Genomic DNA, 12,222 nt, shown 5'->3' with positions numbered 1-12,222 from the left:
TAATTACTAACTTTCTTAGATAAATACAATTTAAGTACACTATAAGTACGTGTTAGTAAACGTACTGTAAAATAAAGTGTAACCGGAATACCTATTGGTCTTTATAGTTCTTTTGCACTTTAATCTGTGTAAAACCTTAACTTTATATATTTTTCTGTATTGCTTTATTGTATTTTTATTTAAATATTCTTTTTTTTTTTTCTTTTTACGAAAAAAGTTATTAAACCTGTTATACTTCATTATAACCATTTTTTATACTAAATTTCAATATTGTGATAATACCGTATACTGTGATAAAGCATTAGTAATTAAATCGCAACATGAAAATCTGATACCGGTATATCCCTACTCATGTCATTAAATTTTGGTCAGATGAAATTTATATTTTTACATTCATATTGACATTTTAGCCATTCTTATGAGTTAAGTTCCAACCCTCATCCAACAATTATCATCTGGTTGGAATTAGAGAAAAAATTTCAACTAGTTGAATTAAATGGATAAACTATTTAAAATAAGTGACCACACATATTTATTAAGCTTTTGGATGCTATTTCCAGGCAAACATTTAGATCCAATACTTTAAACACAACGACAAAACTGACATTACCTGTTATATTGCTTCCCCAATTACAGAAAGTTCTCTACAGTCAACCACACTCACTCAACAACGTTATCCACAGTTCACACTTGATCAAAACCAAGGTATGTGTATTTATTGTGACAGAATTATTAGACATTACGCATTGTCACGCATATTAGACATTGGTTCTGAATTCCAATCTTGGGGACCTATAACACTACCCATTCTGGATGTCCGTCTCATCTAGCATGCTCTGTTGGCTTAAGGGATTCTATTATATGATGAGTTAAACCACATGTAAAAGACATCCAAAATGTGCAATGCAAGTGTCTTCCAAAATTTGAGTTGAGAACCACTGCATTTGGCTTATCAGGTTAGTGCACTGCATTTTCTGTGTGTGTTAATATCACAGTACCATGGATTGCAAAAAACCATCTTACTGGACATTGCGAAGAAAAGCCAAGGCTAAGGTGGACAAACAACTCCAGTCAATGGAAGCATCACTACCATCATCATGGAACATGGAACAGTATGGTGGCATGAACAGTGACACAAGCAGCATCGCTGATGACAACAATGACTTTATGGACGGTTTGTCCCATATTGATGAGCCTGAATGTGTCACCATGGCAAGTGCTTCACATAGCAGTGAATCTGACACAGACTCAGACACAGATTCTGAACTGCATCCAAATTCCCTTAATGATGACTTGGCAACCTGGGCAACAGAACAACAAATAACACATGTGCCACTAAATTCATTACTTAATATCCTCCGCAAGCATGATCTGAATCTGCCAAAAGATGCCAGGACACTATTAGGAACAGCGCGTTCAAATAGAACTGAAGTCCAAAACAAGGCTGGTGGCCAGTACTATCATTTTGGTTTACTGGAATCCATTTCAGGTGTACTCTACAACAACATGGACATTTTGCGGAATGTGAGCAATTTGAAGCTCCAGGTGAGCATCGATGGTCTGCCTCTCTACAAGAGTTCATCAACTCAATTCTGGCCCATTCTTGTAACTGTGCAACATTTGGTGCAGGAGGAACCTGTGACAATAGGTTTGTTTTGTGGTGATAGTAAACCAAGCTCACTGGATGAGTATCTTGAAGACTTCATCTGTGAAATAAAAGACTTAAGTCATGGTTTTGAATTTGAAGGACTCAAGTTAACTTTACAGCTTACCTCAATGATTTGCGACGCACCTGCACGTGCTTTTCTGAAAAAAGTGAAGGGCCATGCAGGCTACCATGGATGCGAAAAGTGCACTCAGGATGGTGTGCACCTGGAGAACAGGATGACATTCCCTAGAAATGATATGCCTCTTAGAAATGATGACAACTTCAGAAATAAGACTGATCCAGATCACCATCATGGCATCTCACCACTAGAAGAAACATCCTTGGATATGGTCTCTGGATTCCCCCTTGATTACATGCACCTTGTGTGCCTTGGTGTCATGAGGCGGCTTCTCCACTTGTGGCTTCGACTGGGTCCTCTAACTTGCAGGCTGTCAGGATTTCAAGCCACTGTGCTGACAGAAAGGTTGGTTGGTGCCAAAAAAAATGTACCTATGGAATTTGCGCGCAAACCAAGGGCAGTGAGGGAAATAGATCGTTGGAAGGCGACTGAATTTAGACAGTTTTTATTGTACACAGGCCCTGTTATGTTGAAAGACCTACTCAGCACGGAGGTATACAAAAACTTCCTGCTGTTTTTTGTGGGAATCTTCATCTTGTGCAATAACAGCCTAATTGGTGATCACATCGACTATGCCAATGATATTCTGCGACTTTTTGTCACACACTTTGGACAGCTATACGGCCCCAAATTCCTGTCCTACAACGTCCACTGTCTTGTACATCTTGCAGAAGATGCAAAACACCATGGTGTCCTCGACAACTTCAGTGCTTTCCAGTATGAGGATCACCTTAACAAGCTGAAAAGACTCCTGCGGAAACCTACATGTCCTCTGAGTCAAATTGTGAGAAGGTTCTCAGAAATTCAAAGCTGCAGCAAAAAAAAGGAGAAAAACAACCAACCACTGCTCAGAAAACAACACACGGCTGGCCCTCTACCTGAATGTTTTCATGGATCTTCACAGTACAAAGAAATAAAAACCTGCTCTTACACTCTTAAACTGGACCAGGCCAACAGTTATGTTTACATTGATGGGAAAGTTGCAAAGCTGCAAAATATAATTTCAGCGAAGGATGACATTTACGTGGCCTACACTACCTTCAACAATCATGAACCTTTTTTTGATTATCCCCTTCCATCCTCAGAACTTGGTATTCATCTAGTTGATGGCATCTCAGGACCAACACATTTCTGCAAGTTTGAGAACATTGAGGCGAAAGCTTTCTTAGTTCCTTATGACCGTAATTTTGTTTACACACACACTAATTTTTTTTATTTTTATTTTTTTTGGACTTGCTACTTTTATTTTGGGTAACTGAATCATGAATATGAACAACTGAAATGTAATAAGAATCGTTACACTTTATGGGGCTTTAGGTTGTTCCAGCTAAAATAAAACAACAACAAAAAGAACATGTACCTGATAGTGGAGTTCGTCGGAGAAGGGAGTACCGGTCCTGTAGCAAGGTCCTGGTACTCAGATGGCCACTCATGGTGGCCTCCATACAAAGACTTGGACCGGTTACTAAAGAGCGTCAGGTTGATGGAGGCACCACAGCCAGATAAGGGTTGGACCAAGCATCAGGCCAGAATTCTACATGAGTCGGGTAAGCAAGTTAAAATACACTTTAAATAAACATTAAAACAGATGACAAAATTACTAATACATGATATTCCACAACTTAATGTTTTCATGAATTAAGTTCACATACTTTGATAATTTCAGCATCATTTGACAACATTTCCAAAAAATGGAAAAGGGCATGCTACACTTCTGACATCTCAGAATCTGAAAATTCTATAAAAAGAATTCACAAGTAAGTTGTAAAAATACATATTTCACTTTAAAAAGATACATTGAAAAGTAATTTCAACAAACAGTAATATTCAGTCTTCTGAAACTATAGAAAGTTTATGTGAGTAACATAGATAAATTTAAGTTATTTACTTATAATCTTGAATTCAGCCCTACCTTTTCACTCACAATTAGTAACCAGCCATGTTCAGTTTCTAATGCAAGGCTCGACATTAACGCTTTTCAGCTTGTCCGGGACAAGTGGATTTTGTGAAGGGGCAAGTGAAAGAATTGTACTTGACCGACAGGACAATTAACCTCATTAAAATTTGAATAAACAATAACTAGGGCAGCATGGAAACTTTGGCGAGAATGACTCTGATTGTATTACTTTCAGTGTAAACTCTGATTAAGGTCACATAAGTTGAGGCTCGTACAGCCTGTCTGACTCGTGGAGAAATCAAAACTATAAGCGCAACAGCACACACAAAGAAACAAATGTGAACAAACATAAATATTCTAATTCCATCAGGTGCGTGATTTCACATAGAGCAGCTGTTACTACACAGAGCCGTTGATCACAGACATGCTGTGCAAATCCTAGCATATAATGAACTTGGATTTGCGCAGCTTGTCTGTGAACCACGGCTCTGTGTAGTAACAGCTGCTCTATGTGAAATCACGCTACTGATGAAATTTACCGCTGATTAGAGAACCAGCTTTACTGAAGAGATGTGCATTAATCATCGGCCGATATATATCGTGCACCCCTATTTAACAAAGTCTATACTAAAATTATTTTAGTCCACCAACGTTAATCCAGTCATTTATCTCCGGGTCTCACAGATTTTGCGATATGATTGGTCAGCCTGCATGTCAATCAAACTTTCTGCAAAGGGTCAATTTTGCCAATTTTTTTGCCACATTCACGTAAGAAGAGCTTTTATATATATTTTGGCCTTTTCCTAACCTTCCTGGGTTATTGTACGGTGTCAGAAAACCTGTATATAGACCACAGAAAGTAGTATGCACCCTTTTTGGGAGTTTGGAAATTAGGAAATTACACTGTATTTGTTGCTTTTTTTTGTGTTTTTTTTTGGATTTTTTTTTAATCCATTGAAAAAACATGCTTAGTTTATACACCTATGATTCATCCCAGTTTTTGTAAAATAATCTAATTCCCCTGATTTTGCTCTTAGAAAGAAAACATTCATCAGATGATGAGCTTCATGAAACCCCCAACAAAAAAAGTTAAATGGTAAGATCAATGTATAGCACAGGCTCTCGTGATTTGTTGGTTTACATCACTTTTCTTTTTCAGCTTCACCCAATTCTGTTGCTTTTTAACAGTTTGGACAGAACTACTATCATTACATTCATAACTTGAGGATTTACATACTAATGATGATTTAATAATAAACATTTGGTTGCCAATTAGAAGTGATAGCAATCTCAAGCTTTAGTAAGGCTTTGTGTAGTACAAAATCTTGTTTTGTGAGGCAGACATAACATCTACATACCAATTCTTTCACAGCATTTGTTAATCACCACCAAAGAGCCATGGAGAAGCCAGAGCAGGCCCGTTTTGAGACTTTCCCAGCTGTCAAGGTAACAGGCTCTACATGAGTACTGTAAACACAATGTAAAAGCTGTAAATTCACTGCATTTATGACAACTCAAAAGCCTGACTCCATAACAGGGTGGGTCAAGTTTCTGATTGCTGAAATAAATAGATGACATGCAGTTTGTAAACTTATTATTCAAGTTTGATTTCTGATCATATTTTTGATTCCTTTAATGAATAAAAACACAGCCATTAAAATGAATGTGTCATGTAAAATTATTTAAATTTACCAGTTCCATCATTAGTCAGCTCCAGATGTTCCCATGAGCTTCTCCCAGGCAGATGAGCCACAAGATCATTGGGTGGACACTCACCTGACATTCAAGGTAAAAAAACAAAAAAACAATTAGTATTTGGTAAAAGAACAAAAAGGACAATTACTGTACACACACAAGGTAATTCAGCATGTTATGTACATCTGTCGAGATGTCGCATTTTCATTTGCTCGGGACCTTCAAGTTCCAAGCAAGAAAGAACACAGCGTAAGTTGTATGACTCACTTTTGGTAAATACTGTAGGATTTCATCTAGGTTTACTATAGAAAATGTGCTCTTGTTTAAAGCAAAAAATTTAAAGCTAAATAAGCTAAAATACAAAGAAATAGAGAGCACAATTCAGTTGAAGCAGCAGAATGAGTACCTTTTGTAATGTCAATGAGCTTCTCTCATTCAGACCGCCAGCTGGAAACTTGGGAAGAACACCCATCTATCACTCAAGGTAAAAAACATTAATTAGTATATGGAGGAAATCAAAAACACAATTGCAAATGAGTCATGGCCTAACACAACCTAATACAGTTTTTTTCACTTTTTCTAATTAGAGAACAAATTCTCTGCCTTAAGACTCTCTCAAGACCAAAGACTATCAAACACACAACAAGGAAGAATGCAAAGTAAAAAAATAAAAAAAGTCAATTTCAGTCATTACTAGGGTATCACTAAAAGGGGTCATATGCTATTTTAAAGACCATTATTTTGTATATTTGGTGTAACAGAATATGTTGACATGTTTTAATTTTGAAAAAAACCATTTTTCAAATACTGTACATTATTGTAGTTCCTCTATGTCCCGCCTCTCTCAAAAACGTCATTTTCAACAAAGTCCCTCCTTCCGTCAAGCACAGGCTGCTCTGAATGGCCAACTGACCCAATGCATTGTTATTGGGCGAACATCGCAAGCACTCGTCGGAAATGCAACGCCCCTTTCCATAATTGCAAGCTTCATCTTTCAAAGTAAATATCAAGACTGTTAATAATGTCCTTCGTTTTACCATCAGTTCAAGCCCGAAAGGGGAACAGAGTCACGTGACAGACACAGTGATGATGCAGTACACAAGCCACGGTTAAGACAGCTTATGTGCTATGATTTCTGACAGTCTGTTTACTCTGCTGTGATGTTACCCTCACACACACACGTAATCACACAACATGTTACTCTACGCTGCGCAAAACTCTGCATTTGAACAGTCAATAGCAAACACTTAAACTATTAAGAAAACATACTTAAAGTAGCTGATTCAGAATAAGCACCAGATTCAATTCAAGTTTATTTGTGTAGCGCATTTTACTATACAATCGTTGCAAAGATTGTCATAGCAAAGTCGGAATTTACCTTTTTTTTTTTTTTTTTTAAATAGCGCACAGCCAGCCTTGTACTCTCCTAGGTTCACAAAACTGTCATCCATTAAATGTGTTGTACAAATTTGAACATCTGGGCTGTTCTGTTGTAAATAAATCTTAACAATGATTCCTCATTGCATATACTTTCGGAAGGCCACATAAAGAGCTTTTGCTTCGAAACACAAAGCATCTCCCTGACATGACTGCTTTAACACTAACTGCGGTTCCTGAAACCACACCTTTTTTTTGAGTGAACATTTGGGCGGCATTACGCAAATATTTCCACATCTTGACGTAGATGTGTAGGGGCGTGTTTGAATGAGCCGTTTAGCATGGTCTGGATCAGCCTTATCTTTTAGATAGAATAAATCCTTTAGTGGGAGACTTTAAGCTTTGTAACTCTGTAGATCTTATACATGTACAAATACCTACATAACACACTGAAGAAAAGGAAAAATAGAAATCACATTATATGACCCCTTTAGGAGCCCTTGAGCCAGATTTACTAAACAGGCCAAATTAGCATTAGAGCACAATTCCATAAATTTGCCGATGGGAGGGAAAATTATGCGTGCGATTTACTGACAATGCAAACTTTACAGAACAGACGAAGCCAGATCATTCCCACAATAACCAGTGCAATCTACCAAGTGCAGCGCAAATTACCACCTGCTTTAAGAAGTGCCTTTTTTGGGCATTAAAAATATAGCAAATACAAATAATTTGAAGAGCACAAATGTTATTAAATCATTGCGTTATTCATCTTAATACTCACCTCCCATAAATTTTGTGTCTCAAAGGAAAACTACTACAAATGCATATTCAAGGTTAAACGCAAAAACAACTGTCCACATCTTTTCAGCACTAATTCTTTACTGCGCCTCTTTAGTAAATCCTGACAGTACTATTTTAACACCAAAAGAAGGTTTGTGCTGGTGCAAGCTGTTAGTAAATCTAGCCCATATTGTATCAGTGTCATGCACTGTCAATGTAGCAAATACAACTTACCAACTTCACCTTTCTTAACTCCAGCTGTTCCAGTGAGCTTGTCCAATGAAAATGAGCAAGAAGATGCTTGGGGTGAACACCCATCTAACTTTCAAGGTAAAAGAACATTCGTAAACACATGCAGTAAACACATACACTGCAAATTAATAACACTAGGTTTATTAACATTACATTTTCTGTACAATCCATCAGAGAACACAATCTCTGAACAAAGATCCTCAAGTACTCACCAGCCAAGAACAAATAGTAAGTCATTTGTAATTTTTTTTTTTTTGCCTGTTGACAGCATCGTTGCTCAAAAAGTATGTGTATCATCAGCCTAAGGCTTTAAGCATGTAGCCATATCTTCAGAAACTCAATTTTTCATGACGTGTTAGTTTAATCACATTTAAGAGCTTTATGTGCTTGCAGGTGCTTCTGGTGTGAGACGATGGAGCTGCATCACTAATCAATGTACACGTACGTTAAATTGAAGTGCTTAATTTGTAAAATTATACATCTTATAGTTCAATTAAAATACTCTCCCAGATAAACTTACTGTGTTGCAGCTGTTGAGAGGACAATTCTGGAGGCACTTAATGAACTGGACATGAAGATCAATCATCTGACTTCAGTGGTCCAGTCCCTTGCAGCAAACAACCGTTCCAGTGCTCCAGTGGTGGACAGCGAGGATGATGTCTTCCCTCTCACAACCATGGAGGAACTAGACAAACTGGAAAGAAAATTATCAGAGAAAGCAATGATGCAAAAGATGGTAAAAATCATTGACATTTGAAGGTTTAACAGTTGCAATGAAGTAAATAATATCTATTATATACCCGGTTTCACAGACCAGGCTTAAGGCTAGTCCCAGACTAAAATGCATGTGTGAGCTGTCTTAACTCAAAATAACTTGCAATAACATTTCGTACAATATGTCAGTGCCATTGTTTCATCTCAAGATGCACACATGCAGCATTTTTATAAAAGCAAAACTAGGACCTATAGTCCTGATTTAAACTAATCCCTGTTCTGAGCTCAGTAGTAACTGATTACATGCAATCTGGATTACGTAAACAGATTCTAGTAAATAAAGAACTTGTAATTATATAAAATTACATTTTATAAAACTCATAATCAGACTACAGTTACTTTTTATGGATTACATGATTAAATATTTACAATATAGTAATAGATTATTCTACATTCGATTATTAATGTTTAAGAACATAGCATCTGCATCAACACATTGATTTTTACAAAAAAAAATTTTGTCGTCTGATCACCTAATATATTTATTTAAAAGTACTCATGAGATTTTAAAATATATATATATTTTTAATAATTAAGTGTCACATTTCTATGTTCTTTGGTTCTGCGACACTGGTTATGGTCACATGACATGCAGGTAAACAAATTAAACTTTTTTTTTTAAATGCTTTATTTTAATTTAAAATCTTTTTGTGATTTAAATAATTATTAGCTTCTCATTAATTGAACTCACAAGCCTCCTACAGTTCATTCACAAACACCAGTTTGAGAAAACTTGACATAATATATTATTTAATGCATTTCATGCTATAAATAACAACAATTAAAATATATTTACTTACTCTTTGTATTTTTATGTCATATGGTACTTTAAATATCCTATTTAAATTTGATAGACTACTTTTAGATTACTTTTGACCAAACTCATCTGATTACATTATTTAAAACGTGTAATGTAATGGATTTCATTGCTAACTACAATTTTCTAATGTAATTTGGAATCAGTAACAGATTACAATTTGTGAGTAACTACTCAGCTCGGTCTGTGAAACAGGACCATAATGTTTGGGCATTGTCTATAATGTTTTGAAATGTGTTTTTATTTTTAAGGTGAACAGGTTATCCATCAGTGGAGGACACACACTGAAGAAAACAATATGGAGAATATGCTCCAAGGTGTTTGGTCCTGTAGCCAAACAACTAAACTGGTGTGGTAGGGGAGAAAAGCGAGGGATCAGGAAAACAAACATAGGAGCACTCCTAATAGGTAAATTACGTCCAAAATGTTTTCCAATGTACAGTGTACGGGGAACACTTTAAATTAAGGTTCATTAGTTAACATGAACTAAGAATTAACAATACTTCTACATAATTTATTAATCTTAATGTTAATTTCAGCATGAATCAATGCATGCATCAATGCATTATTAAAATCATACGTTGTTCGTTAAAGCACGATTACCCCTCGTGAGCTTTTCTCACAGATTATTAGGCCTACAAAACATAATATATATTATGCATGTGCCTACCAGCAGATACATGCCGTTTTAACAGTGTAAAACTCGGTTTCATACTCACAAGAGCGTTTTAGAAATGTTAACTTTTGTTTTACGATTAACAGTTAGGCTAAGTGACGAAGAACTGTTGATGAACCACAAAATCAGCTGTTACCGCCACTTGACTAAACCACAGAAACAACTATTCGTCAATATTAAGCTAATACTTATCTGTTTAATTTACTTTATATAAAATCAAACGTACACCACACATATTAATGACAATGAATCTAGCTACGTACCTCAGTTTTCCCGCGGCGATCACTTCCACGTGCGCGTCGATGTGATGATTTGTAAGCACATGCGCAGTACTGATGAGGAGTCGACTCCAAAAGAGTCGATTCCTTGAATCTGACCAGCCCAGTTTTCGAAGTAGACTTAATATAAAATTATTAATATTCAACTCAGGCTGTGTCTCCACTAATCTGGGAGTCACTCTAAAAGAACCTGAAACCGGTACCAGTTTAAAGTTTTTATGACTGAAGCAGAATTTCAGCACCACTGGAAATGAACAGTGACCAATCAAATAGAAAGCACAGACATGAAACGTTCTACGTGTATGTTATATTAGCCTACATCACGCTGAGTGGCATTAAAAACAGTAGACAAACATTAATTGCACATCAATTATCTATATTAATTAGATAATATTAAGGCAGGCTAATCATTCTCAGCTAGTAACTCGCATCGGGATCATATGAACAATTAAACAGACATAAGACTAAATAAATGTCTTATTTTACATTATTTTGCGCAGTTAATGCATAATTCTTAAATGGATTTGTTTGGATCGGCATGCATTTATCTTACATGACTAATAGAATAATGAATAATTTAATTGATACTGATACAGACATTATAGCTTTGGGGAAGGACGGATGTTGCAATCATTTTTTATAGTTTGCTTATCATTGTCTAAATTCATAAGAGCCCAGTTTAAAAAAAAACATATTTTGAGGATTTAATTAAACAATAAGTGAAAAAAGTTTTATTTGTTAAACTTATTTAAGTTTTACCTTTTAACATGCAGGAGCAGCTATGAAGAATCCCGTGCTTCCGTCGCCAACTGAAGCAGAGGCTGAAAAACACATTAAGGATTATCTCCGCTTGGCCCCAGGGAGAATGCCTTGTTAGTCAACTAGATTTTTTGTTGTTTGTTTGGTTGGTTCAGGATTAAAATAATAATAATAATAATAATAATAACATAAACGACTGCTTATTTTCATTCACTGTTAATAAAAGGATACAAATCATTCAACAGCATGTTGTGTTCTTTCATTCTGAGTGGAAAATACTTGGGGTTAGTTATTATACTTTTCTCATATGTGAAGACGCATGCATAATCAGTGTAACTAAAGCTGTGATCAATAAAAGGAAATATGAAGGAACGTATAAAATCGTACAATTAAGAACGACGTCTATGCTATGTAAATCAGATGTCTAATAGACGTAACATTCAAATATTAAACGTCTGTAATACGTCTCCCGGAGATCGCTGGAACATCGGAAAAAGACGTCTATGCGACATCTTCCAGATGAGCAAACGCCCTAAAAACGACGTCTCCCAGATGCAAAAGCATACATCGCACAGACGTCCCCGCGACGTACCTGTGCTATCTGGGTATATATATATATATATATATATATATATATATATATATATATATATATATATATATACAAACAGCACTAGAAATCTGGGGTTATAGGTTTGCATACTTCTTCATCTGCATTCAATTGTGTATTTCTTGATTATTTGTTTTTATAGAAAATAATTATATATAATTATAGAATAAAGCACCAATGTATCCTTGTTTTTCTTTTTCTTTTTTGCTCCTCAATGATGATGAGTAAAATGTTTTTGAAACAATTATTTTATTCTTCCAAAGCAGCATTTATTTATAAATAGACAGACAGACAGACAGAGCGAGAGATAAAGAGAGAGAGAGAGAGAGAGATGAGAGGAGAGAGAATTACTGTTATTTTAGTCAATTTAATGCATGCTTGTTAATTTAAAGTATTAATTATTTTAATGAATAAATAAAAAAAATAGTAGTTTAAAAGTAGTTCAGTAGTTTTGTAAAATTAATGTGTAATTAATGCAAAATGTGTTGAATTCTTTAAGTGAATACAAAAACAGAAA

General features: G+C 35.6%; 2 protein-coding genes across 2 annotated transcripts; both read left to right on the top strand.

Annotated features, from left to right (window-relative positions):
• Nucleotides 1-325: 325 nt before the first annotated feature.
• Nucleotides 326-2,890, top strand: LOC113091889 (uncharacterized). Its single transcript, XM_026257563.1, has 3 exons — nt 326-705; nt 996-2,571; nt 2,873-2,890. Exons 2-3 carry the CDS (start codon nt 1,000-1,002, stop codon nt 2,888-2,890), a joined length of 1,590 nt encoding a protein of 529 aa, XP_026113348.1. The 5' UTR covers nt 326-705; nt 996-999.
• Nucleotides 2,891-5,456: 2,566 nt separating this feature from the next.
• LOC113091890 (uncharacterized) lies at nt 5,457-11,340 on the top strand. The gene is made up of 9 exons (XM_026257564.1): nt 5,457-5,472; nt 5,819-5,863; nt 5,967-6,038; nt 7,798-7,869; nt 7,966-8,019; nt 8,185-8,232; nt 8,322-8,527; nt 9,634-9,790; nt 11,110-11,340. Exons 3-9 carry the CDS (start codon nt 6,032-6,034, stop codon nt 11,211-11,213), a joined length of 648 nt encoding a protein of 215 aa, XP_026113349.1. The 5' UTR covers nt 5,457-5,472; nt 5,819-5,863; nt 5,967-6,031; the 3' UTR covers nt 11,214-11,340.
• The last annotated feature ends 882 nt before the right edge of the window (nt 11,341-12,222 follow it).

Source organism: Carassius auratus, unplaced genomic scaffold (assembly GCF_003368295.1).
Source record: "Carassius auratus strain Wakin unplaced genomic scaffold, ASM336829v1 scaf_tig00214340, whole genome shotgun sequence".
NCBI classification, from domain to species: Eukaryota; Metazoa; Chordata; class Actinopteri; order Cypriniformes; family Cyprinidae; genus Carassius; species Carassius auratus.
This window is presented reverse-complemented; position numbering and strand designations above follow the sequence as displayed.

Excerpts from the sequence above, each read along its gene's own strand:
- LOC113091889 (XM_026257563.1), top strand. The coding sequence starts at position 1,000 with ATGGATTGCAAAAAACCATCTTACTGGACATTGCGAAGAAAAGCCAAG.
- LOC113091890 (XM_026257564.1), top strand. Across the intron at positions 8,020-8,184 it reads TCACCAGCCAAGAACAAATA|GTGCTTCTGGTGTGAGACGA; the intron begins GTAAGTCATTTG and ends ATGTGCTTGCAG. Across the intron at positions 9,791-11,109 it reads CATAGGAGCACTCCTAATAG|GAGCAGCTATGAAGAATCCC; the intron begins GTAAATTACGTC and ends TTTAACATGCAG.